The 25,221-nt window shown below is 43.9% G+C and overlaps 12 protein-coding genes across 12 annotated transcripts; 5 read left to right on the top strand and 7 right to left on the bottom strand.

The window, feature by feature from the left end:
* The first annotated feature begins 30 nt into the window (after positions 1 to 30).
* Positions 31 to 1,760, top strand: PEX29 (Pex29p). The gene has a single exon (XM_020215262.1). It carries the CDS (start codon positions 132 to 134, stop codon positions 1,656 to 1,658), a length of 1,527 nt encoding a protein of 508 aa, XP_020070192.1. The 5' UTR covers positions 31 to 131; the 3' UTR covers positions 1,659 to 1,760.
* SNM1 (Snm1p) lies at positions 1,747 to 2,112 on the bottom strand (the record flags this gene model as incomplete). Its single annotated transcript, XM_020216495.1, has 1 exon — positions 1,747 to 2,112. The coding sequence occupies one exon, from the start codon at positions 2,110 to 2,112 to the stop codon at positions 1,747 to 1,749; it is 366 nt and encodes a 121-aa protein (XP_020070193.1).
* Positions 2,113 to 2,419: 307 nt separating this feature from the next.
* On the bottom strand, positions 2,420 to 4,459 carry CYBJADRAFT_168207 (leucine-rich repeat domain-containing protein). Its single transcript, XM_020215263.1, has one exon. The coding sequence runs from the start codon at positions 4,374 to 4,376 to the stop codon at positions 2,448 to 2,450; it is 1,929 nt and encodes a 642-aa protein (XP_020070194.1). The 5' UTR covers positions 4,377 to 4,459; the 3' UTR covers positions 2,420 to 2,447.
* Positions 4,460 to 4,711: 252 nt separating this feature from the next.
* NDD1 (Ndd1p) lies at positions 4,712 to 6,102 on the top strand. The gene has a single exon (XM_020215264.1). It carries the CDS (start codon positions 4,802 to 4,804, stop codon positions 5,873 to 5,875), a length of 1,074 nt encoding a protein of 357 aa, XP_020070195.1. The 5' UTR covers positions 4,712 to 4,801; the 3' UTR covers positions 5,876 to 6,102.
* Positions 6,103 to 6,155: 53 nt separating this feature from the next.
* Positions 6,156 to 6,554, bottom strand: CYBJADRAFT_128475 (uncharacterized protein; the record flags this gene model as incomplete). Its single annotated transcript, XM_020212770.1, has 1 exon — positions 6,156 to 6,554. A coding segment is annotated over one exon (399 nt), but the record flags the coding sequence as incomplete, so codon positions are not given.
* On the bottom strand, positions 6,358 to 9,033 carry CYBJADRAFT_168209 (uncharacterized protein). The gene is made up of 3 exons (XM_020215265.1): positions 8,924 to 9,033; positions 6,746 to 8,864; positions 6,358 to 6,689 (listed from the first exon to the last, which is right to left on the bottom strand). The coding sequence occupies exons 1-3, from the start codon at positions 8,949 to 8,951 to the stop codon at positions 6,563 to 6,565; spliced, it is 2,274 nt and encodes a 757-aa protein (XP_020070197.1). The 5' UTR covers positions 8,952 to 9,033; the 3' UTR covers positions 6,358 to 6,562.
* A 227-nt stretch (positions 9,034 to 9,260) lies between these two features.
* Positions 9,261 to 11,203, top strand: SNF1 (AMP-activated serine/threonine-protein kinase catalytic subunit SNF1). The gene has a single exon (XM_020218042.1). The coding sequence runs from the start codon at positions 9,401 to 9,403 to the stop codon at positions 11,090 to 11,092; it is 1,692 nt and encodes a 563-aa protein (XP_020070198.1). The 5' UTR covers positions 9,261 to 9,400; the 3' UTR covers positions 11,093 to 11,203.
* A 112-nt stretch (positions 11,204 to 11,315) lies between these two features.
* HST3 (NAD-dependent histone deacetylase HST3) lies at positions 11,316 to 12,341 on the top strand (the record flags this gene model as incomplete). The annotated part of the gene is made up of 1 exon (XM_020212742.1): positions 11,316 to 12,341. The coding sequence occupies one exon, from the start codon at positions 11,316 to 11,318 to the stop codon at positions 12,339 to 12,341; it is 1,026 nt and encodes a 341-aa protein (XP_020070199.1).
* Positions 12,342 to 12,372: 31 nt separating this feature from the next.
* On the bottom strand, positions 12,373 to 16,820 carry MET5 (sulfite reductase (NADPH) subunit beta). The gene is made up of 2 exons (XM_020218043.1): positions 16,152 to 16,820; positions 12,373 to 16,016 (listed from the first exon to the last, which is right to left on the bottom strand). The coding sequence occupies exons 1-2, from the start codon at positions 16,592 to 16,594 to the stop codon at positions 12,404 to 12,406; spliced, it is 4,056 nt and encodes a 1,351-aa protein (XP_020070200.1). The 5' UTR covers positions 16,595 to 16,820; the 3' UTR covers positions 12,373 to 12,403.
* A 1,974-nt stretch (positions 16,821 to 18,794) lies between these two features.
* PHR1 (deoxyribodipyrimidine photo-lyase PHR1) lies at positions 18,795 to 20,543 on the top strand. Its single transcript, XM_020215266.1, has one exon. It carries the CDS (start codon positions 18,865 to 18,867, stop codon positions 20,464 to 20,466), a length of 1,602 nt encoding a protein of 533 aa, XP_020070201.1. The 5' UTR covers positions 18,795 to 18,864; the 3' UTR covers positions 20,467 to 20,543.
* On the bottom strand, positions 20,323 to 22,810 carry CYBJADRAFT_168213 (uncharacterized protein). Its single transcript, XM_020215267.1, has one exon. It carries the CDS (start codon positions 22,728 to 22,730, stop codon positions 20,463 to 20,465), a length of 2,268 nt encoding a protein of 755 aa, XP_020070202.1. The 5' UTR covers positions 22,731 to 22,810; the 3' UTR covers positions 20,323 to 20,462.
* A 129-nt stretch (positions 22,811 to 22,939) lies between these two features.
* On the bottom strand, positions 22,940 to 25,192 carry CYBJADRAFT_168214 (uncharacterized protein). Its single transcript, XM_020215268.1, has one exon. It carries the CDS (start codon positions 24,763 to 24,765, stop codon positions 23,128 to 23,130), a length of 1,638 nt encoding a protein of 545 aa, XP_020070203.1. The 5' UTR covers positions 24,766 to 25,192; the 3' UTR covers positions 22,940 to 23,127.
* Positions 25,193 to 25,221: the final 29 nt, after the last annotated feature.

Below are 25,221 nucleotides of genomic sequence, written 5' to 3' on the forward strand. Positions count from 1 at the left end.
GCTTGCTTTTCAGATTTGTATGGAGGACACAACCATACTTTGCACTGCTTCAACGGGACATTGCGAGCTTTATCCACACAGCTGGTTCGGAAGAGACGATTGGCTACAAAGTAGGCAGTGTGACGGAAAAGATGGATACCTCGAATGCCAGGCATTCGACCTCGTCGTTGTCGTTTGTTCAGGACTTGACGAACCTGTTCACTGACAGCAAGGGATCAAACAGGAACGCCAGTACAGCGAGTATCTACTCGCTTGAGAAGAATGAGAAGGGCAGGACGAGACAGCAGCAGCAGCAGCAGCAGCAGGGAGAGCAGAAGCAGGGAGAGTCTGTGGAGAAGACACAGAAGGTGGACCAGCCACAGCAGCCGTCCTCGTCGTCTTCGCAGCTTACCGATATTCTTGTGGAGAAGCTGCTCTCCATGGCAATCCCACCGGCTACAGAGGTTGGTGCCGAGACACTGCAAGGAAGAATACAGGCAGGGAAGTCGAGGCCAGCTCTGAGTGTTCAGACCATGAGTAAGAACTTCATACAGATGAACTCGAGGTTATCAGCGCCTTTTGAGTTCATCGATAACGTTATAAGGTTCTTCTCGTGGGATCAACCGTCGTTGACCTTGACGGTGCTGATGCTGTACACACACGTTGTCCTGAACCCGCTGATCCTTCTGGGGGTGCCGTTCTTCTTCATGTTGATCTATGTAATGGCGCCTGCGTATGCTCTGGCCCATAAGCCTGGCTTCAACCCAAATTTGGGAAAGAACAACCCCATCGTGGCATCTGGGCCTCCTCTGATGGCTGTGGAGCCACCACAGCCGGCATCCGAGTTCTCGAAGGAGTTCATCTTGAACTTGACTGATCTTCAAAACCACATGGTGCTGTATACCATGGCTTGGGACTTCTGCGTTAAATGGATGTCGAAGTTTGCCTTCTTCAAACATGAAACCGTGTCTGCAGCATTCTTCCTTGGTCTGCTGACAATGGGAGTATCTGCATTGGCTTTTGGAGATGTAATAGTGCATTACATCCCATTTAAGCTGATTCTATTGCTCTGTGGTTGGGGATTCACCATTATATTCCACCCGTATTTCTACGATACAGTGTTCAACTGGGTTTACTCGGAAGATACCCGTTACTACTTTCTCGGGAAGACGAACAGGATAGAGGACGCCATTGATAGAAACCTCAACTATCAGGAGCCTCAAGAACAGAGGGAGGTTGAGATTTTTGAAGTGCACGAGTTCAACAAGGAGTTAAAAGAATGGCAATTGGTTTGTTACTTAGATACAGATTTCACTGCAATGACACCTGAGAGGCTCAACTTGCACGAGACTGGCACCTCATCATTTGGAGCTATGTCAAAGAACGAGATCAGACCGCCTAAGGATTGGGGATTTGTCACTTCTGACGATTGGAGAATCGACCTGTCGCCTGAACAATGGGTTAAGATGCATTGTGTCTCGTACTTTGTCCGTATTGATAACGAGACCAAATGGGTATACGACATTGCGGATGAAACAAACCAATTCCAACCGAAATTCCGCAGAAGAAGATGGACAAGAATTGTGACTCGATGTTCTACTCTTTCCCAGCATAATGAAAGCAACAACAGTACCAACAACAATGAGGAAGTTCTAACGACGAATGAATTCATCCTATAAGACGATTTAACGATTATGCAGCACATCTATTAACGAACATATCAACAAGAAAAGAAAAAAAGTATCTAACACCATACAATACATTACATCATAATTTCATAAAATCATCTAGACTCAGTAGATTCGACTTCTTTTCCTTTTCCTCTGCTTGCTTCTTACTCTCTAAAAGATTTGACAGGTTATTCCTCTTCCTCTTCTTTGCCCTCTCCTTCGCCTTATTCTGTTTAACATCTTGATTGTTCTGGTTTGGATTCCATGTGGCAACAAAGGGCTTCTTTTCCACTGGCTTAGAAACCACAGGTGGTGTTGGCTTCAACAGTTCAAACGACATGGTTTTGTTGCACGTGAAGCACGATATCCGCAGGTTTCGATCTCGAGGTTTCTTCACCTTCTCTTCAGCTGTTGGCTTCCTACTCTTCTTCGCCTTCTTTGAATACACGACCCTCATGCTCATGTTTATGCCAGCTATCAACACACAACCACAGTGACTGCAAAACTTTACCCCTTCACTAATAACTGGTGGTAACAACAGTCCCCCATGACTGCATGTTTTCATGAACTTCCTCGTATACATCGCACCAACCGATGGTATGTTCGGCACAGCATGGGTTACATCATAGAGATGCTTGATGTTCTTTGTATATGTATCCATCCTGCTGTGACTACGGCTTTTGTCTGTTCTTTTTTTTACTTCGATGTTGATGATTTGCTCATCTCCTACGTTGCCTAAGTTTCTGTTCCAATTGTTTTTTTTTTCACGCCTACATGGAAAAGAAGCATAGATCATAATCATTTGTGCGTAAGTTTGTAAATCATTAGGTTGAAAAGTCCAAAGAGCTCTTGATCCTTTATGTTCTCCTTTATAGGGTTATCATCAAGGTTTAACTGGTGAATATCTTTGTAGCTTTGGAAAAACTTCACCAACTCTTCGAATGTCCCATCAATTGCGTTTCCCCTAAGGTTGAACACTTGAATATGTGAAAATAGTGTTTTAATTCTCGGAAGATCATCCATGGACAAGCATCCTTCAATTATTCCGAGTTCTAAGAGATGCTTGTTGATGATGAAGCCTGGGTCTAGTAATCTCCTCAAGGACTTTTCCCCTTGGATCGTAAGCGATTCAAGATGTGGGAAGTTTCCTGAAACTACCGTAGAGCTAGATATGGTCAAGAGGCGTAAGTTTGACATCTTTGTTCGACATTCAAGTTTTGTCAACTTATCACAGCCCATTAGCTCTAATCTCTTCAAATTCGGTAACGGAGGTGCTATTTGAAGCTCACTAAGGTTATGAATGTCTGACAATTTCAAGCATCTCAGTTGGTTCAAATTAACATTTGTCAATGCCGTTATTTTATTCCTTGAGAGATCACAGGTTATCAAATCATGGAAATCGTACAGGGATAGATCGATGCTTCCCCTGATGCTGTTATTCGAAACGTCCAAATATTGAACAACTGGAAGATTTGCCAACACTTTGATCTTGTTACCGTTCAAAATAAGCTTCCGAAGGTTTGTGAGAGATTGAAACTGGTGAATGTTGGTGATTTCATTATTGCTGAGATCTAATGTGTGAAGATTTTGGAATTTCTCAAGATTCAGTACCTGCTCTGTAATTTTATTATTTGCCAATGACAATGACTGTAAAGTTGGAGGCAACCCATCCAAAGTTGTGATTCTATTCGAACTCAGGTCTAACTCTTTCAAGCTCGGGAGGAAAGATTCCAAACCCTTCAATGTCACAATGTTACTATTAGATAGATTCACCTTTGTCACTCTGTCCCAATCACTTCCAGCAGGTACTGCATCGTTTAAGGCTGATATTAGACGCCTTTGAGACTGTGAATACGAAACATCTAAACTGGAAACATTTGTCACATATCCGGGATCAAATGCCGATACACCTTCACTGTGATTGTGGTCACCCTCATCGTCGGATATCTCCAAATTGTATCTTCCTGGCTGTAGCTTTGGTTGGGTGGCTTTCGCCCCAGGATAAACCCATTTGCCATTCTCAAATATCATTCCCTCATCCAATGGAGTAATTAGCTTTATCTCCACCGGTTTCTTCTGTGGTGATTGCTCCAAATTCAATAACTTTGGTCTGGTTATCAGCACCGGTTTAGGCATTGGCGAGTCCTCATGCAGAATAAAAGGCCTCGTTGATGGGAACGACATTACTTTGTGGGTATGAGTACTTGGATTCGACAAGCCTCTCAGCATATCTTTATCTTCAAAACTGTAATCTGGAAGCTGATAAACGGATGGTTCAATAGAGGTATTTGACTTTGACGGTGTTTCATCGCACATGTACTCTCTCTTAATCTGCTCCCACGTCGAGTTGTTATCAATGTTAATCTCATCGTAATACTCCTTCTCTATGCTACGATCCGACTCTGGCGGTGACGGCTCAGCACAGTCCACGCTGCTAACAACCCTCTCCTGAGCCTTAGCAGACATGGCGTTCTTCACCTGAAGCCATTGGGCCTCCTCCCCATCTGAAGCACCTACTTTGTGCAACACCGTGTTATTATTATCATGGCACGTACGGTTCGTCTCGTGAAGCGTGCTCCCAATATAGGCATTCTCCTGATCAAACACTGCACCGCTCTTGAACAAGGTACCGTCCTTCATTGTCGGAAGCACCGTCGTCGTTCCTGGCGTATTCAACGACAACTCTTTGAACTTCTGCCTGAGGTCCTTCGTGGGCGAGAACTCCATCGTATCCGCTCTACACCTGTTGCCCGTTGTGCGCGTGGCTGTTGAAGGTGAAGTTTGACGAGTATTAGAAAAGTAAACAAATCCTGGCGGCTAAAAATCAAAACAAAGGGGCAAGGGAACAAAAAGGTAAACAAACCACAAATGTAAACAAACCCCTCGGAATATATCTTGAAATTCGGCAATTTCAGTTGATCACGCCCTCGGGTCTCGAATTGAGCCCCAAAACATGGCGTGCGTGCGCAAAAGCAAAAACACACACACACACACACACACGCTGAGAGTTTAAGGGAAGAAAAAAAAGTAAACAAAGGGATCGTGCAACAAAGCACACAACACAGCAACAACACCAGTGAAGAGAAGCTTTTGGCGGAAGTAAACAGACAACAGACGGCTTTTCTCTTCTTTTCTGTGTCTCAAGCTTAGCGATGAACAGGGATAATCAAGAACATGGTGGTACGCCACATCATAACATGGGAAACATGACGTACTCCAATGTCCACACCAGTGGGAGTAATGCCAACCATAGCTCTCTTGACTACGATTCATGGGTCTCAAGTATACAAGATGGGTTCTTCCAGGCGACCCCGATGACAAGCCATATCCTGCAACAGAGCACTTTCATGAATAGCGTTGGGAGTAGCGGATCCATACCCTTGGGAGGGATTAACCTACTGAATACAGCTGGTCAGCCCGGTGTTCATGATTTTAACATGGACTTGGCGTTGAATACGCCAGAGAGGCTCTACAGGGACATCATCAACGAGTCACCAGTTCTGTCGAGAACGCCCCAGATTGGGCGTACCCCGTTGAGGTCATTGAACATGAACATGAACATCAGCACCCCCAATTTTCTAAAGAACATTGAAACGACAAACTTCTTCAACAACAACTTTGGGTCGGCAACGAAAACTTTCACGCCGTTGAAGAACCAGCTGTTCGCATCCAATGAGATGTTTCAAACTCCTCGTGACACCTCAAAGGATAACTCTGGAAACATCGACTCATCTCCTACAACTATCCAGATGAACTCCTCGGCTGTCAAGGAAAGCGATGCTGTGCCAAACGTTACAAAGATCCTGCCACCATCACCGACGCCAGGGTCCATGATGGGCGGTTACAAACCGATTCCACCCAATTCAAGCATACCGAAAATGGGGTGCTTCAAAAAGATACCTACACAGGAACCGCCTAAGAAATCTTCGAAAAATCAAAAGAATTCAACGATTCAAATCATTATGACTGATGTCAATTCATTTGCCAATAATAGCAAACCTACAAGGAGTAGGAAGAAAAAATTGACAAGATCTTCAACAGCAACAAACATTGGAGGATCGGTCAAAAAGAAATCCTCTCTAAAGAGAACATTGTCCCAACCACAGGCGAAGATTGGAACAATGATTGGAAAAGATACATTGGTGAAAACTCAGACGCCCGTACAGTCGAATGTCTTTGAAAATCGTGAGGATATCCCTTCATTATTAAAACCGAAAGGTCAATGAAGCATTTGGGGGGATATATAGAAGGTGTGAGTTCATACATAATACACAGGGTGTATAAGCTTTTTGTTGGGAAAGTTCTTTCATGGGTTTAAGTGGTTTTTTCTTCTTGTTCTTTTGTCGATATTTGGTTTTGACTTAGACGTTGACATAGTTATTTGGTTTTCGTATGCGTGTTTCTTTTTTATCATATGCTTTGGACATTGGTTTTTGTTATTATTACAGTACAGTTAATATACATTAGTTGTTATATATAGTACATTGGTATTTGATAGGTTTAGATCTATTCCCCGATCCATTCCAGCACCCTCACAATGTCACCGTGGATCTCTTTGGAAGACGATCTAACATTGGAATTCTTCTCAACTTGTGAAAGGATTGAAGCCCAAATGTTGAACTTTTCCTTCGATCTGACCTGTGCCAATAATTCATCACGAAGCTGAATTGTGCTCAGGTACCTATTAGTCAATCCAGTAGTGTCATTGATAGCATCTCTCTGTTGTTTTTGCAACTTGGAGATAATCACTGCTGAAACCTCTCTAATCTTGGACTGTCTCTGTTGGTATTGGGAGTACCACAGATACAAAGTTGTAAAGATCACCAAAGATGCCAAGACTCCAGTCACGTAGTACTTGTTTTCCTCGAATCTTTCGTAGACCTCCTTCTTGAATTTACAAGAGATACTCAACTTCAATGAAGAATTCGATCTGAAAAGGACCTTTGAGGGCCCTTGTGGAATAACTGTCTCCTCTTCAGCTTCATCGGAGGAAATGTTCTCTTCGGTAGACTGGGGACTGCTAGATTCGATAATTCGTACCTAAAGCTTTTGGTTAGTATTCTTTGATCTTCATCTTTAGCTAAGAGAGAACTTGCCTTACAATAATTTCAGGTTCCTTTTCAAGGTCCTCCAAGACCTTTGACCAAATATTATCAAACTCTTCATCACTAATTGATGGTTTCTTCGAATTGTAGAAAAACTCATAAAGTTCATCATCACTGATTCCAACCTCTAAATCATCACCATCACCACACTTAACGGCGGCGTTTCTAGTTCTCAACAGGTCCAAACTCTTTGCAACGACTTCACTAATGGCATTCTCTTTCTCGTGATCTTTAACACAATAATCTGGGAAAGGGAAAACGTTGTAAAACTTGTACCACGGTTGGTTCACAATGTAGTCCTCTTTACACTTGATTGTCAACTTTGGAAGGCAAATTGCATGTTCCGGGCATTTCAAGCATTGGGGTTTGTAATCCTGAAGGAAGTCATCCAATTGTTGAAGGTGAATATTCTCAGTGTATGGGAAAGTTGGAACATCGATCTCTGAGCCACAATAGCCTATCAATATACGCTGTTCACGGTACCACAATCCACCAACAACAAGGACGCATAGCATGATGAACACCACTAGTTTTTGTAAGAAGTTGAAAATGCATCTCCATGGGATAGACAACGATAGCTTTGACTTGACCTCAACTGTCGTCTCATCCGCACCTTCCACATCGACATCTTCGTCCTTAAATAAGTCATTCACTTGCTTAACTGCTTCATTGGTTTCATTAACCACAGATTCATAAACGGATTCGATTTCGTTCTGAAGAGATTGTAATACATCTATTGAAGCTTCATCTTCATCTTCATGTTCGTCTTCAAGCTGTTCAGGATCTTCTTTCACAGCCACACTTTCTGTAGCTCCTTCTGTGACTCCTTCTGTGACTCCTTCTGTGACTCCTTCTGTTGTGTCATTCTCCTCAGCTTTAGGGGTCTTCTTGAACCACGAGGTGAGATTCTCACGTAACGACGATTGGGCCTTAGAGTATGGTATTTTAGGTGTTCTAGATGGGGTCCCTTGGATGGAGCTTGCAATCGAAATGCGAGAAGCATTGCCACTCTGTGGTGTAGCATAATCAGTATCACGCACAACAGTGGTATTGTTTTGCTTATCATCATCTGAAGAAACGTGGAAAACGTCGTCGGATTCTAGATTGTCTCCAACATTAGCACTTGCAATATAAGAGTTGTTCGCGCTGGTATCATTTGTTACCTCAATACTCTTTTCATTAGAGGTATCGAATTGAAGAGCTTCAGAACCTTTGAATTTCTCAGAGAAGGAATCGTTTTCGTCTTCAAATTTAGAAATTGTTAAGGATTTCTTCAATGGGGATTTCTCAGGTGATCTCTGTGGAGCTGGAGATGAAGAGAATGCCGTCTTCTTCAAAACTCTAGGGTTCTTTTTGGATACTTCCTTTTCCGGTGATTCGGTCGACTTGACACGTTTTTTAGGAATCACCTTTTTAAAGTCTGGAGACGATGGAATTGGCGATTGGAACACGTTATCATGAGAGAATGAAGATTCCAGCTTTGGATCGACTTTGAATGGAGAGACCCTGGTTTTCTCTATCTTCTCAGTGTCTTCCTTGATCTTGGTCGGAGATTTTTCAGAGTTGGAAGCCACATGTCTTTTAGAGTCTGAACCTGACGCGACTCTTCTTGGAGATCTATCTCTCAATCTTGGTTGTTCTCTTGACCGAGATCTCTCTCTAACCCTGGGTTCGGGAGACTCCGCTTCTAATTTCGGGATATCCTTCAAATCGCCACTGGCAATTCTCGTTGGTCTTTTAGCAGTATCACTCTGTGCAACTCTTCTTGGTGATTTCCGTGTAGCGGCTGTTCTTGTTGTTTTGGTGGCAGAAATCTTTTCTGGACCGCCAATCACCTCAACACCTTCAGAATCAGAATCAGACTCGGGTTTTGCAGCGGGTGTCTTTGATCTACCGCTTCTGGCATTGTCCTTCTTCTCAATGATTTCAATCCCGTCACCCGCGGCAACAACGCTATTCAGCTCTTTCAACTTCTGTTCTGCAAGCGGTCTGATATGTTCATTGAACAAGTCCACCAGATGCTGCTTTCTTGCGGAAGACGGGTAGGCAACGTCGTTTTGGAGAAGAATGTTCCTCAAGTCCGCCATCTTGTGTTTGGCAGGATCGAAATCTAACCAGGTTAGTAAACATCCACTTGAAGTTGTTACAAACAAGACACCTCCGACTCACCTGGCTGCAAATACACCTCTGGGTCCATCTTTTCAGATTGAGAAACGTGGAAATGTCAATAACAAAGGAAGCACCCGTGTGTGATGGAAAGACGGGTGTGAACTCGCTGGAATTGAACCTGTGTTGTTGTTGTTTGTTTGTTGTTTGTTTACATTTTTGAACAATTACAAAAACAAAAACAAACCACACCCGAACACCCGCACACCCGCACACAGGGTAACGTTTGTGGTCGCGCACATCTTCAACCCGCCCGGTAGGGCCAGCAGCAGAGCAGCTGTCGACCCCAAAATGGGCCCAATTGGCTTCGACAAAGGAGACTCATAAACAGTACGACTCCACTTCAGAGACCTCCGTTAAATTGATAGTGCTCACTTTTGAAAGTCCCTTGGAACTTGTTCTTAAGCAGCTCTTTCACTTAAACATATACACACGCACAGATATACAAAGAGAGGGAGGCGAAGCAGTGAGCTGGACAGGATGGGACACGAGGAGAAACCAGACTTCAACCCTCCAGGCGGTCATGTTGGAAAGTACCAAATCATCCGTACGCTGGGTGAAGGTTCGTTCGGTAAGGTGAAGCTGGCGTACCACCTCACCACTGGACAGAAAGTTGCTCTGAAGATCATCAACCGGAAGACTTTGGCCAAGTCCGACATGCAAGGCCGTATAGAGCGTGAGATCTCGTACTTGAGGCTGCTGAGACATCCTCATATCATCAAGCTCTACGACGTTATCAAGTCTAAGGATGAGATCATCATGGTGATCGAGTTTGCCGGGAAGGAGCTGTTCGACTACATTGTTCAAAAGGGCAAGATGGAGGAGAATGAGGCCAGAAGGTTCTTCCAGCAGATCATCAGTGCTGTCGAGTACTGCCATCGTCATAAGATTGTTCATAGAGACTTGAAGCCTGAGAATTTGTTGCTGGATGACCAACTCAACGTGAAGATTGCCGATTTTGGGCTCTCCAACTTCATGAGTGACGGTAACTTTTTGAAGACGTCGTGTGGTTCTCCAAACTACGCGGCCCCTGAGGTTATCAGTGGTAAATTGTACGCAGGCCCGGAGGTTGACGTTTGGTCGTGTGGTGTCATCCTATACGTCATGCTCTGTGGAAGATTGCCGTTTGACGATGAGTTCATCCCAGCGTTGTTCAAGAAGATCTCGAACGGTGTCTACACGATTCCAAACTACTTGAGTCCGGGTGCAAAGAACCTGCTCACCAGGATGCTCGTGGTGAACCCGTTGAACAGAATCACCATCCATGAAATCATGCAAGATGAATGGTTCCTGACCGACATTGCCGATTACCTCTTGCCTAACGATGTTCAGAAGAAATACGCTGAGATTGATGAAAACGCTGTGAATACCCTTGTCCGCACGATGGGCTACGACAGGGAGGAGATCTTGGACACGTTACGTAAGAACACCCAGAATGAGATCATGGATGGATATCTCTTGATCAAGGAGAACAAGATGTTGCTCGACGACATCAAGAAACAGCAAAACGGCCAAGACAGTGATAAGCTGGATGCCTTCTTGTCACAGTCTCCACCATCTGAGTACGAACACAGAGAGCATGAAAGCAAGAGATTGAAGGAGGAGATCACATACCAAGCGTTATCGCCTTCTTTGGGTAACAAAGACTCACAGAGTACCATTGCAATTCTGCCAACGTCTTTACCCCAGATACACAGGGCCAACATGGCGCAGTACGGCTCCGAATCGGCTGCTAAGATCAACCCTATAAGCACCAAGAAGTCCAAGACTCGCTGGCACTTTGGTATCAGATCCAGATCGTACCCACTGGACGTTATGGGCGAGATCTACAGGGCATTGAAGAACCTGGGAGCCGAGTGGACCAAGCCCAAGGAAGATGAACTTTGGACCATCCGTGTGCGTTGGAAGTACTCTCCAAACACTGTTGAAGGCGAGGACCCGGCAGCACAGATCCCAGACATGATGAGAATGATCATACAGCTCTTCCAATTGGAGCCAAACAACTACTTGGTTGATTTCAAGTTCGATGGCTGGGAAAACAGCGACGGAAGTGTCAACGCCAAATTCGACGCCAGTAAGGACGATGAAATCAGCTCCTTCAGTGCCTATCCGTTCCTACACCTTGCCACGCGACTCATCATGGAACTTGCTGTGAATTCACAAGGTGGTTAGGAGCTGTCTCGTTACGTAATGAATGCCTTTACCGTGAAATCTGTGTAGAGAACAACGGCCACTGCGACGCGTTGTGTGAAATTTTTCACTTTTCCCTGCGCACACGCGTCTTCAACAGAAAAAGACGCGTCTTTCTTTTCTCTTCGTCTCCATTCCGCACTGATATACCATCAAAACCGCCATTTACACTATTATCTCCATATTCGAATAGACACGGTATACAATGCAGTTGCTCCAATTGGACGATGACCTGTCCTACATCCACAAGCAGCTTTCAAAGTCGAGAAATATGATCATTCTAACAGGAGCTGGAATCTCGTGTTCTGCTGGCATACCTGACTTCAGGTCGGCAGATGGGCTGTACGCACGGTCTTGTGGTGATGGGCTCAAAGGAAAGGACCTGTTCGACGTGATGGTGTTCCAGCGAGGTGAGCATGTCTCGCAGTTTTGCAAGTTCATGTCTGACTTACGCACAAGGAGCCTCAATGCTGAACCAACAAGAACACATCGGTTTATACAACGCCAGCTGCGCAGTAAAAGGGCATTGAGGTGCTACACGCAGAATATAGATGGTGTTGAGCATCGTATGGGGTTGCAAACTGATACACAGCTGAAATGGAAGGAGCTAGAGTGTGTACAACTGCACGGCGACGTACACACGCTGAGGTGCACTCACTGTTCCACAGTGGTGGATTGGACCCCAGAGCTGGAAGGCAGGTTTCAACGAGGTGAACTGCCAGAGTGTCACGAGTGTTTGAACATAAAGCTCATACGTAAGCTTAGCGGGAAACGTACTGGTGGACTGGTCACCGGAGTGCTGAGGCCAAATGTTGTGCTGTATGGTGAAAACCATCCTCTCGCAGAGACCATTGCTACTGGCCTCAACAACGACATAGCCAGATCGAAGCCGGATATGCTGGTCATAATTGGTACTTCACTAAAGGTCCATGGCGTGAAGCAGCTGACACGCTTGGCTGCCAAGGCAGTGCATGCTCGCGGTGGTGTCGTCTTACTCATCAACGACACCACTTTAAAAGGTTGGGACAATGTCATTGACTATCAGGTGCTTGGTGACTGTGATAGCTTCTTTGCCCTCCACGAAGCACATTCACAAGGCTTGGTGTCTCCTCCAACAACTCCAAGCAAGAAACGTACCAAATTGATCCCAATGACTCCAACAAGGAGAAAACTGACAGACATTACAAACATATCACCAGCTCCCTCACCAAAGAAAAGACGCACTACATAGAGCAAATATTAATCAAATTATCCAACTGTAATAAAAAATCTCTAATAAATACAAAAGCTTCATCACTGTTCTGGAATATCGTCATGGAAGTACTTACCTTCCAGCGTTGGCTTGATGACACCAATTCTGATACAGAAATCACCAAAGTGTTCACCCTCTTCTCTCTCAAGAGCCCATCTCTTGAAAAGAGGCTTCAAGATGGCAAGAACTTCATCCTCCTTGATACTCTGTCTATATATCTTGTTCAAACGTTGGCCGTAGTAACCACCACCAAGCATCAAGTTGTAAGTACCGTACGCCTTACCAACAAGTGCAACTTCGGCTAACCATGGACGAGCACAACCATTTGGACAACCCGTCATTCTCATGACAATAGAATCGTGCTTCAAGCCGTACTCTTCAAGAGCCTCTTCAAGCTTGCTGATCATCACTGGAAGGTATCTCTCGGCCTCAGCCATGGCCAAACCACAAGTTGGGAAAGCAACACACGCAGCAGAAGAGAGACGCAATCCACTGAAGGCCGTGTTATCAAGCTTGTACTGAGCCATCAACTCCTTAACAGCAGGTAACTCCTCGTCAGAAACACACGAAATCAAAACGTGCTGGTTACCGGTCAATCTGAAAGAACCCTTGGAGCCCGGTCTTGATTGGAAGTATTCCGCAATCTTCTTCAAACCAGTCTTCTGAGGGAGCTCAGCACTGTCCTCAACACGACCGTTCTCAATGAAACAGGTGAAGTGGTGTTGGTTCAACTCATCCTGGGTCCAGCCAAAGTGGTCAATGTTGTCTTTGATCTCATAGGAACGCTCAGCCTCGAACTTCTTGCCCCAGAGCTCTTCAACCTTAGACTTGTAAACATCAGGACCAAGAGTATCAACAGTATATTTGAGTCTGGCGTTCTTTCTGTCCTTTCTGTTACCAAAGTCTCTCTGGACAAGCATGATCTTTTCACAGACAGTGTGGATCTCATCGTAGTATACGAAACCAAAGTGAGAACCAGTTCTTGGATAGGTCTTCTTGTTGTTGTGAGTGGAACCCATACCACCACCAACAAGCACGTTGAAACCAACACAGACATTGTCTTCAATGACAGCAATCAGACCAACGTCGGAAGACCAAACATCAACATCGTTGTAAGGTGGAACCGTGATGTTGATCTTGAATTTTCTAGGAAGATAGAGCGGACCATACAATGGTTCATTGTCAACAAGAGCGTTACCAGCAACCATGGTTTTAACCTTCTTAGGCCCTTCTTTTCTGTTCTCAAAGGTATCAGTCCAGGATGGATCATCGTCTCTCTCATCCTTTCCTTCCAACCAGATCTCGTGGTAAGCAGTGGTTTGCGGTAAGAGGTGTTCAGAGATCTTCTTGGCCACGGCTTCAACTTCGCCGTGGACCTTGGCATTACCTGGTAGAGCACTAATCATAACGTTTCTGTTAACATCACCACAGGCACCGAGAGTGTCCATCAAAGCAGCATTCATCCCTCTGATGGCATGCTTCAGGTTGTGCTTAACAACACCGTGCAACTGGTAAGTGGCTCTGGTAGTAAGCTTAATGGTTCCGTTACCAGTCTCGTTGGCAAGCTTGTCCAAAGCCAACCATTGCTCTGGAGTGGTGACACCACCTGGAAGTCTCACACGTGCCATGAAGATGTAGTATGGCTCCAAGCCAGCGGCCTTACGTGAATCTCTCAAATCACGGTCATCTTGCATGTAAATACCGTGGAACTTGGTGAGCTGTTGGTCGTGGGCAGAGATAGCACCAGTAGATTCATCAACCAAACCTTCGGCAATAGTACCTCTTAAGAAGTTAGAAGCAGCCTTGATATCTTCGTTGGTGATTGGAGGTGGTTCATCAGCAGTCTTGATATCATCAACACCCAATGCCTTCCACAATTCTGGCTCCCACAAGTTGTAGCCAGTGTTGAAACCATCAGCATCTTGGTCATCACCCAAACCGAGAGGACAAAGCTCCTTCGCATTGAGGAATGTGAGTCTGTTGAACAAATCCTTGGCTGGTTTGTTGTAGTAGTGCTTGTCTTGAGCTCTTGGCCAGTACAAAGAATCACCCAAACCGAAGACAGAAATCTTGGAGAAGGCCAAATCAAGGTCACCAGAGGCCTTGATGGCATCCCAGAAGCCCTTACCGTTTTGAGGAAACTCACCTTGACCAGAAGTTGAGGTAACGAACACAATGTTCTCCTCAGTTGGCAGATCCTCAAGAACGATGTCATCCATTGACAAGACAGTTGCCTTCAGACCTCTTTGAGTAGCACGCTTTCCTAATTTCTTAGCAACGTTCTCTGCAGAACCACCATCAGATGCAAAGTAGATGGACAATGGTGGACCAGACAAACCTTCGAGCAATTGGCTGTAAGCCTCTCTTGCTCTTCTGTCTTGTTTTTGCTTTATCAAAGAAGATTGAGATTGTTCCAAGGTTCTGGCAAACTGTGGGTTCTTTTGGGACAAAAGAGTTAACTTGTTCTCACGGTCCAAGAAGCTCTTGAGCTGCTCCTTGATGACAGTGGAGTCAAGCTTGAATGAGTCCTCATTCTCCAAAGTTGGGTTGTAACGATAAAGAGGAATGTAACCAGAGTCCACAGCTTGTTTGGTGTTCTTTAAGATGTCAAGAGGTGTATCGTTCTCGCTTGTAATTGGCAAGTAGGCAAGAACAACAGATGGACCGTCGAATTGGGAAGCCTCAATCAAAGTAGTCAACACTTGGGTGTAGGAAGAGTAGATAGCAATGGAACCAACGTATGCGTTACCGTAGTTCATGGCGTATAAACCGATATCCTTCTTTCTCTGGACTGAAAATGGCTTTTCTTCGGTCTTTGAGGAGAGAGGTTCATTATCCAAGATCAACATGTTGATATCTTGGTTAGAGCTAAGAACGTGGTGGACACCAGAGGAACCCAGATCGTAGGCCCAAGAGTCAGAACCAATCAACCAAGACGATTGAATGTTGAAAGCATCCTTCAATGACAAGATCTGTTGAGCAGCATCTGAAGAATCACCTTCCAAGATCTCAACAATAGAGCTGACAAGTGAAGCATCAGTAGTCTTACCAGCACGAGCATGTACAAGCCATTTGGTCAACTTCTCAACAAGCTCTGAAGCTCTTGGAGTAAGGAATTTGTCCAAAGAGTCTGTCACTAAGGAGATCAACTGTTGCAATTGTTCCTTCTTGTGGATGAATTTACCGAAACCAAACTCTGGGTTAGAGGTTGAAACGTTTGTACTCTGAAATTGGTTCAAGAGGTCCAAGTTTGAGCCAAAGAGGTTGTTCAAGATTGTTGTGTAACTGTCCTCCAACTTGGAGACTTTTGAAACAGCCTCAGAATCCACTGTGGATTGCTGCTGCTCTTCACCAAAGTACAAGTTTTGAATTGGGTTATCCAATGCCAAGTTTGAGAGGAGAACTTTAACCAATGAATCGAGATCACTGTTATCACCAACATAGGATGCGGTGATCTTCTTAATGCCGCTATCCACAAGCAAAGAGCCGTCTTGGAAGAACTCTAGGAGGAATGGAGAGAACTTAGATGCAGGTTTAGAGTAAGATTGTTGTACCAATGCAATGTTTTCCACTGATGAAGGAAGAGCCTTTACAATCTTGGATGTGTCCAAAGGTCTGAACACTTTGATGTCGACAACTGGCAATTGAGATTTTGAGAAATCATAGGCACTGAGGTTAACAATTGCAGTTTTGGAGCCTTTGGCACCTTGTGAATAAGTGAAAGTATCAATCTTCAACAACTCAAGGGCCTCTTCGAAGGAGGAAATCTCTGACTCCAACGGTTTGAGGTCAAGTTTTGCAACAGATGAGTCTTGCGCAATGGCTGCGTGGTCAATGAAGTGAAATACTGGTCTTCCCAAGTTCTTAACGATGACATGGGAAAGAACGAGGAACTTGGCCAAATCAGAGTTATTCTTAGAGATCAAGGTGACGAAATCCAAATCCTTAACAGCAATCACAGATTGGTAGTCTTTCAAATCGACATTAAGAACAACATCTTTGAGCTGTTGCAAGTGAGGAAGAGACTTAACCAAGACACTATCGGATGTGAAGACAGACAAAGGCTCACCTTCTTCTAACTGTTGTTGTAGCTCAACAACAGTAGCCAAAGGGTCGGTGGAGTCCAACAGCTCAAGAGTAGGAGAGGAGATTGGAGCAGCCGAGGCCCTTGTCTTCTTAGAAACGACAGACTTTCCACCAATAGCGGTGTAGAAGTCACTCAGCAGAGTCATTCTGAACTATATGGGCAATTGGTATGACTAAAACACCTTTGTTGAGATGAAGAATAGAAGGGAAAAGAAGTACAGAGCGAAGTTTTCTACAGATCTTCCAGTGCTCGTGTCCATCCGGCGCACGATGAGCTGTAGTAGTAAACCATGACGAAAACGTGAAAAATTCTCGATTGGTGTCAAGTACAATTTCTGTGTTGTATTAGTGCATGTCACGTGAAGATATGGAGAATCTGCCATGAGGCGAGTGAGTTTTGCGTAATTGTGAAAGCCAGGTGTCTTATTGGCCAGCTTTGGAAATCCTAGCCAGACTGTGGCTAGTGAAGAATTGTGGCTGATGGGGTTTGGTGGTGTGCGCGTACCGTCCTTTGTATGGGAGAATTTTTCAAAGCCCATGTTTTGCCCTGGAAAACACAGGGCTCTGGTGCTTCGGTAGGGAAAACATAGCCCATTTGTATGGGCTCGGTGTTTGAAACGGAGATTTGGAGTGGACTGTGGCTGATGGAGAGCCATCTTGCAGATTCTTATACGCCACACGCCACAATTCTGGACAGCTGCGAGTGGTTTGCGGCTGGAAGACTTCTCTCTAGTATGAAGATGTTTGGATGTCTAGGCTTGAGAGACTTGCTGCCTCTATGGTGATTATCGTGCTCGTAAGATAGGTGAATCTCTGGTTGAGTGCAGTAGCTCATGACACAAACCAATATCTGTGTTGACGACAATGGCATGTTTGTATTAGCATTAGCTGTAGACGTTTGGCAGAAAATGTACGTGAAATGTCAAGGCACTGGCAACGATTAGTAGGACTATTTTACATAACTGAAGTCATAACTGTCCTTTGTATGAGACTATAGCTCGAGACTTCTCCCCAATGAAAGCGTGTAGATATGGTTCTTCAATATCAAGCTGAGCTATAGCAAGAAATATTTACGTTCTGTTGAGTAGTATAATAGTCAATAGAAGGCATGTAACTCGGTACGCGCTGTACTCCGATGTTTCAAACGGTTTATAAATATCAACACGCAACTCAATGGCGTCGATAACAGTACTGAACGAACTGTCCGGAGAAACTAATCAAAGTATCATGGAAATTGATGTATATGCTCCACAATATGAAATAGGGCTCTTTGTTCTGTAGATGTTTTTGAAATGGATCTTGATGTTCGATATATTAGTCTGGTGTGGGGAATGATCAACCTCATACAAAGCTCTATTACTTAGTCGCGCCGAATGTTACCTTGAAGTTAAGGATTCAGAGCTGATCATATAACATCTTTTGTGTATATAAATCCTTATTCTAATTCTGTTACAGTTTAATTGATCTCCTGTTATTTTTTCTCTAGTTTAATTTCATTCCGTTTTCAAAATGTAATTTAATTTTAGAAAAATACTACTTAAAAAATCCAATCCACAGCATAGAACATTTTTGAACATGTAATAAACCACAAAGTATGTTAAATAAATGTAATATCAGCAAACAGAAACCAGTTAACCGGATTATTTCCAGAATTGACACCCTTATTGTCGAAAGAAAAGAATGTCCAATTGAAGTTTGGTCCCAGAAAATTATGCCATGTTAAATCCGGACATCACACAGGCTACTGGGTGGAGATACCTCTTGACTAATAGGTCCTTTCCTGAAGGTACATAACCAAACTATATGACAAAGTACCGGGGACTCTTCAAACTAATTGTTTTAAAACAAAGATTTGTACAAATGAAATACATCGTTCGTTGTGGCATATTTCACGCTTCGTCATCGAATTGACCTATCACTCTTCTGTATCATCATCCAGAGCCTCGGGATGGGGGATACAATCATGGTATATAGGATTTGAAGTGTACATATTCACAATGAAATACAGTTTTGACATTGAACACCAGCGACATTGGTCATTGGAGAATTATGAATCTGGTTTAACAAACTCTTAGAAGAGGTTCCACCCTTAGATAATCTCACCAGCGTGTCTAAACTGCAAATACCGCTATTGTATAGGAACGGTACCAACTGAGAACGGTATATTCAAAGAAAAGATAGTGGTCTGAAATCTACATTGGCACCGGAAGCGAAAAGCTCTGCTTACTGGGTATCGTGATGTAACCAGAACCGGGTAGCAGTCGTACAGAATTGTGGATAAGGAGACACTGGACGTTGGTGCCATACATTGCCGTCTATACATACATGTTGCCTATCAAATATGAGGAGAAAAAGAGCAATCAAATTTATTCATTCACCATCTTCCCACAAGCTCTCAACATCAAGTAGCCAAGTGATGAAAAGGGTCAAACTAGATTTCAGAAGATACACAGATGTTGTTGGTGATTACAAAGGCATCACTATCGAACGTGCGAATCAGTGGAACAATGGAACTAGAAAACGGCCAATTGACTTATTGAAGGCATTACAAAATTCAGAAGAAGTTGACAAAGAAGCCAAAAACCTTGTTCACTGGTTTAGAAATGATTTAAGAGTTCAAGATAATACTGCTCTTTGGCACATGACTGAAACCGCAAGAACTATCGGTGCTAAGCCAATAGGTCTGTACGTCATTTCAACAAAGTTCTGGAAGGATCACCTCGAAAGTGCTTATAAGATTGATCTTATATTGAGAACTCTGGAGGTGTTAAAGAATAGTCTCGCAGAGCATGGGATACCTTTGTCAGTTCTATATCTTGACGATGCCAATGATAAAACCGTGAACTTTGCCAATTGGTTTGAAGATTTGATTCAATCTAGGTTCAAAGCTGCAAATGTTTACTTCAACGTCTTGTACGAATATGACGAGATGGCAAGGGACATTGAAGTTATGAAATCTAATCTCAAGTGTCATATCTTTGATGATCAGTGTATTGTGCCACCGTTAACATTATCAACGGGGAAGGGCACACAATACTCTAAATTTACTCCTTGGTATAAAAAATGGGATGAACATCTAAAGAAGAATACAATCCAAGTTCACAAAATTACGCATAAATTTCCCAAAATTGGCAATGAACATGATGAAGATGATGATTATTCTCTGGATTATGACTTTACATTGGAATCCTTGTCACAATTTGGTGTGGAGGGTCACGTTAGTCTTCCAGCCGGGGAGAATGCTGCAAATAAATTACTAAAAGAATGGTTCAAAAAAGTAAAGAGCTATGAAAAGCTAAAAGATTATCCTTCGAAGGAGACCACTTCCAGGCTTGGTCCTTATATTTCTATTGGATCGATATCAACCAGAACAATAGTTTTCCAATCACAGAAGCTCAACAAAGGTAAGATAGTTGGTGGTGATAATGGAATAGCAACATTCATCAAGGAGGTGGCATGGAGAGATTTTTACAGGCATGTAATTGTCAATTGGCCCTTTCTGATGCTTCACACACCGTTCAATTTCAGTTCTTTGGATATAGCGTGGCATTCTGATACTTCAAGATTTGAGAAGTGGTGTCTCGGACGTACAGGATTTCCCATTATTGATGCAGCGATGCGTGAATTGTTGAACACTGGATATATGAACAACAGACTACGGATGGTTTGTGCTAGTTTCCTGTGTAAGGATCTTCTACAGGATTGGAGAATGGGTGAAAAATGGTTTCACCATCATCTTGTGGATGCAGATTTCATATCCAACAATGGTGGATGGGGTTGGTGCTCATCTACAGGGGTAGATGGCCAACCATGGTTTAGAATATTCAACGTCTACACTCAGAGTCAAAAGTTTGACCCAGAAGGTCACTTTATCAAGAAATGGGTACCCGAACTCGCTCATTTAGATTCAAAGGAAATACACAAGCCTCCACCAACCAAGGATTATCCAGAACCAATTGTTGATAGGGAAGAGTCGAGAAAGATCGCACTGGAGAGGTACAGAGATGCCTTAACTTAGATAGTGTTAGCAAGTACCAATAATTCCTTCAATAAAAGATCTTCAGGATCACTCTCTATTCTTAGAGCATCGACAACCTGTAACATCAAAGATCTCAACTCAAGTTTACTGATCTCTTGTGTCCTTTGTAGAGCATTGGTGAGGAAATTAAATGCTCTTTTTCTATGTTCTTCAGAAGGGAGGTCTTCATAATTGCCCACCAGTTGATCTGAACTCTGTTGTTGAGCCCAGCAAACCAGGGTTGCAAGATAAAGAGAGTAAGCAACATGTGGTACCCTTGAAATGATACTCTGGTTTGACAAGATTGTCTGCAACAGCAGACATGACTGCGTCAATGCATATTCTCCGTCTTTGGACTTCGCCCAAGTGATGATGAGAATTTTATTTTTTGTTGTTTCAATTGCATCAAACCTTAGCTTCCCTGGGGAATTGATCAGAACGCTTGAAAGCTCTGAATTGAGTGATTTGATCACCGTCTTAGAGTATTGAACAACCATACCAAAGTTACTGTACAGACCCATAAGCCCACAGTTTAAAAGAGTAATATTTGCCCAAAAAAGCGGCGAGGCATCATATCTGTTCAACAAGGTAGGTAGATCTTGTAACGCGGCAGCATTTGCAACGGCGATATTATGGTGAAAGTACTCACGCCAGCTGAAAAAAGCATGTTCAATTCTTGCAGCTATGGTGTTGAGAGCTTTTGCACTCTCCTTACTCTCAGTCATGAAAACGTTTCTAGTCCTCAACTCCCTCACAAGCGATAAGACACCATGCAACAAGACAAACCTTGAAAATTGAGAAAAACAATTGAGGTGATACTCCTCTTGTCCACCTGTGTATGGTTGCATCAACCGTCTTATACTCCAGAGAAAGTTTGGCCATCTACTTTCAGACTTAACATTTGGTATGAGATTACCATTTGACATAACATCCTCCTTATTAATTTGATATCGTTTTTCCAATGTGCCAGGATTGGCATAGTCTCTCCTTGCGACCAAATCACGAGGTAACATACGATATGCTGCTGCAAAATGGACAGCGTCCGGTGCCATCCAAACAGAGTCCGTGTATGGCAGTTCCAACTGAACGTCAAAGACTGAAATAGAAGAGGAAGTACCGATCAAGAAGGAGCTCTGGGTATCCAGGATATATGCAAAAAATGCAATTCTTTTCAAGCTTTCGTATCGCACCCAGTTGCTCCACTTGATGAAGTCCACATCCTGTGGGTCTAAGTACGGTTCGGTCAAGTTTACGTACAGCTCCATCTGTTTCAAAATGTTAATGATAACTGGATGATGAATGGTGAATTTGATGTGCTGTTGGGAATCACCATAGTACAAGTGGAAAATATCACTTAGAAGGGCAGATTGAACCAACTTCAACGATATTGTTGACATGTTGTACTCGGTGGTATCCAAAAGGTGATGGATGTGACCTCTCAGCGCTCTTTGAATTTCGATAGACTGTAGACGTGCGTGCTGTGGCGGTACTTGTGAAGATCCCAAACATGCCATTCCAAGTGTTATTAAAGATAGCAGGAAGTATATACCCAAGTTATACTTTTCAAAGGCATTGAGGTCCAAAGTAGGTCTATGAATAAGCGGGAAAACTGCACCAAAGAACTGCCAGTAGCTTGTGAGATAAACATTAACGTTTTCCCTTGACATTATGTGGTCGCTAAGCTTAGTTTCATTCCTGATAAAGCGCTGCAGCTTTATAAGTGTATCATCGCTGACTCCGAATTCCATTATTTGAAGTTCCTGATTAGCATGCAACGTCTTGCTGATATCTTCCCTCGGATCAAAGCTCACCTCTGATGGAGTGGCAGATCCAAATAACCACCCAAACGAGTCCTCAATCGCGTTTGCAACGTTAGAGAACCTCCCGCAGTTCATCAGGTTTTCAATAGACTCACTATCAAAGGGATCAGCATCCGATGCATGGGAGCTTTTCTCATCATCGTGTTGCAGCGGCTTCAACCGCTTTGTTGGCGGAAACAGTTGATTGGCAGAGTTCAAATCTATGTTGAACGTCTCTGTGACCCTGCTGTTATCCTTGCTCAGTAGCTCCAGTTGATGGCTCTTCGAGCGGAAGTGCTTGTCAAGAAGATCCCTACGGGCAAACGACTTCTGGCACAGGAGGCATTGGAAAGGTCGGACGTTTGAATGATTTCCCTCATGTCTCGTTAAATAGTCTCTTCTTTTAAACGCCTTCCCACAGCCCGGGAACGAACACTCGAATTTCCGGTCCACCTCGACGTCCATTTCTCAACTTCAAGCAGCGTTATTGGTCGATCTGGTGGGCTTTGTTTTGTTATTTTCTGCTTTGTTTTGTTCCGCAATTCTGCCTGCAAAGTTGTCATTGAAATTCGTAACAAAGCAAAAAAGAAGAAACAGCACAGAACTAAGACAAATTTTCGGCAGGGGACACATTTCCAAACTTAAAAGTTATTCATAGCCGCCCTGGTGGGATTTGTTGCAGGGGTCAGGTGGTGGGGTGTTTGGATGTTGTGTTGCCCCAGTCATTTTTGTCATGCCAGGCTTGCAACAGAGTACATAATCTGGCCCAGTTCTACACAGCAAAGGCACGTAAGGTGATGTAAAAGGAAAGCACTAAATGACGGGGGAATGATAGAAAGTAAACAAGGGTGGCACTTCAGTTCTATAGTTTCGATGAGAATGACAGGCTCACAAGCTCAAGGCTGGTGGAGTCACCCACGGTGCAGATCTCTTCAATTAAGCTGCCGTCGGGGGTGTAGACATCGTCAACTTTGGTACCTGGTTGGACAGTTTTATTTGGGAAGATCCTCTCCAGCAGAAACAAGCTTGTCATTGAGAACACGATGCCTACGAGGTAAGAGATTCTGTAAATGTAGGTCCAGCCTCCACGGGTTTTATCCTCACAGTCAAACACCAAGCCCGGAATGAGGAAAACGGTTCCAATGAAGAAGGATGCGATAGATCTCCAGTCGATGCCGTCCCAAAACCAGTAAATGGATTGCTTGTTATCGATGTAGAGGTCCTTTAGGAGGATTTTCCTCTTGTATGTGACAAAATATTTCAGAATGACGTTGCCCGTTTGTGCAGAGGCAAAGCAACCCCATCCAGTGCCAAAGACAATGACAGCTTTGGCGCTTGTCAGAATCTTCCAGGGCCAGATAAGGACGCCAATAGCCATGACGATGAATGTGCCTCTTCTAATGTTGATGTACTTTGGAAATAGACCGGCCATATCCATAGCAGATGACAAGGAATTGAACAAAAGGTTGATCGCAAGCTGTTGTGCAACAAACGACGCCGAGGCAAAGAAAACAGCAGCTCGTGAGGCGGAATTGAAATGATTATACTTCAAGATGGCACATAACAGTGCAATCGGATTCCATATCACTTCACCCATGAATTCTTTGGATGCAGATGTGGTTATTGCTCCCATGACGCAGGCAAATACCAGAGCCGTAGGTGCGCCAATCATCTGTGCATATATAGGACCTCTTTTTGTAGTAGAATACCGTGTGAAGTCTGACTGTCCCAGTATGCCAGTTCCAGCGCTGCCTAGCACGGAAAATATGCCCTGAACACATGCCCAACCAAGAGATCCGCTGGGGTAGTTACCGGAAGGTTGGCTAAATAACTCACCAACTCCGTGAGCATGTTGTACGGAATACCCCAGCATCCCAAAGAACGTACCGACAATGAAGAAAGTGACCGTTCTGAAGAACCAGTGCAAATTTTCAGGTTTGATGAATAGACAAGGCACCATCAGGACACAGTAAACCACCAGCCCAACCAAATTCGCAGAAGTGATGTCGTTTCTGTTGTTAAAAGTATCCCAAGTTAAAAAGGACGGACTGAGGCAACCGAGCATCACAGCAACGGCCTGTGCCCCATAGTATGCCTGGACTCCCCACCAAATGATCCCAGTAATGATCCGTAGAACAATACCAAATTTGGCACCGTAAATGCCATAAACCATACGGGCAAGAACAGGGTATCCGATATGATGATAAGCACCGATTGTTCCCATCAGCGCAGCGAACATACCGTAGATTATACCAGCGGCAAATGAACACAGGACGGACTGCTTGACGCTTAATCCGAACCCGACAAGCGAAGAACCAGTGGTATAACCTGTGATAGAGCATGCCTCGATAACCCAATACATCGCATACGCCGACGCTGTCCACGTCCGTCTATCCTTCCCAAAGGGAATCAGGTCTCTGTTCGTCAAGGGATCATTCTGGCGGCCCTCCTCCGTGGGAACCTGAAGCCTCTCGGGCCAGCTTCTGCTAGCCTTTGTCATCCCGCGCAGGTGCAAAGAAAAAGACATAGGTCAAATGTCTCTCAAGAGTGCATACAACAAGATGCACTTTCTGGAGGTTAGAGGGCTCCACCCTATGTTCTTATAAGTGCGTAGGATGGACGAGAGTATCTGTTCCAAGTGAAGAGAAGCCAAGTACCCACAGTTAATTTTTACACAGGTGTGGATTATAAGATTACTCCAACGACCCCCCTGTAGAAAAAGTAAATATCCATGACAATTTTTTTTGAGTCATTCGCTGGAAATGTTAGGTGAAAAATACAGCTTAAATTTAGAACAACAAAAGAGCTTTTATTAAATGGAAAGCTCTTTCATCAAACACTGGTAAATTAGGGACGATATTTCTCTTCAATCTCTGGTTTGGTGTTGGCTCAGAGAATTCAGCTAACGGAAATGAGCTCATAGCGTAGGAGATGGCTTTCACAAGCTGATTTTGAG

Source organism: Cyberlindnera jadinii (assembly GCF_001661405.1).
Source record: "Cyberlindnera jadinii NRRL Y-1542 unplaced genomic scaffold CYBJAscaffold_8, whole genome shotgun sequence".
NCBI classification, from domain to species: Eukaryota; Fungi; Ascomycota; class Saccharomycetes; order Phaffomycetales; family Wickerhamomycetaceae; genus Williopsis; species Williopsis jadinii.

Bases quoted from the DNA above. Each gene is read 5' to 3' on its own strand.
- PEX29 (XM_020215262.1), top strand. From the start codon at position 132: ATGGATACCTCGAATGCCAGGCATTCGACCTCGTCGTTGTCGTTTGTT.
- CYBJADRAFT_168207 (XM_020215263.1), bottom strand. From the start codon at position 4,376: ATGGAGTTCTCGCCCACGAAGGACCTCAGGCAGAAGTTCAAAGAGTTG.
- NDD1 (XM_020215264.1), top strand. From the start codon at position 4,802: ATGAACAGGGATAATCAAGAACATGGTGGTACGCCACATCATAACATG.
- CYBJADRAFT_168209 (XM_020215265.1), bottom strand. From the start codon at position 8,951: ATGGACCCAGAGGTGTATTTGCAGCCAG. The intron at 8,865-8,923 runs GTGAGTCGGAGG...TAACCTGGTTAG, and splicing joins AGAGGTGTATTTGCAGCCAG to ATTTCGATCCTGCCAAACAC. The intron at 6,690-6,745 runs GCAAGTTCTCTC...CAAAAGCTTTAG, and splicing joins GAACCTGAAATTATTGTAAG to GTACGAATTATCGAATCTAG.
- SNF1 (XM_020218042.1), top strand. From the start codon at position 9,401: ATGGGACACGAGGAGAAACCAGACTTCAACCCTCCAGGCGGTCATGTT.
- MET5 (XM_020218043.1), bottom strand. From the start codon at position 16,594: ATGACTCTGCTGAGTGACTTCTACACCGCTATTGGTGGAAAGTCTGTC. The intron at 16,017-16,151 runs CCTCAAACCGTT...CTATGATTTCTC, and splicing joins TCATCTGTTGCAAAACTTGA to AAAATCTCAATTGCCAGTTG.
- PHR1 (XM_020215266.1), top strand. From the start codon at position 18,865: ATGAAAAGGGTCAAACTAGATTTCAGAAGATACACAGATGTTGTTGGT.
- CYBJADRAFT_168213 (XM_020215267.1), bottom strand. From the start codon at position 22,730: ATGGACGTCGAGGTGGACCGGAAATTCGAGTGTTCGTTCCCGGGCTGT.
- CYBJADRAFT_168214 (XM_020215268.1), bottom strand. From the start codon at position 24,765: ATGACAAAGGCTAGCAGAAGCTGGCCCGAGAGGCTTCAGGTTCCCACG.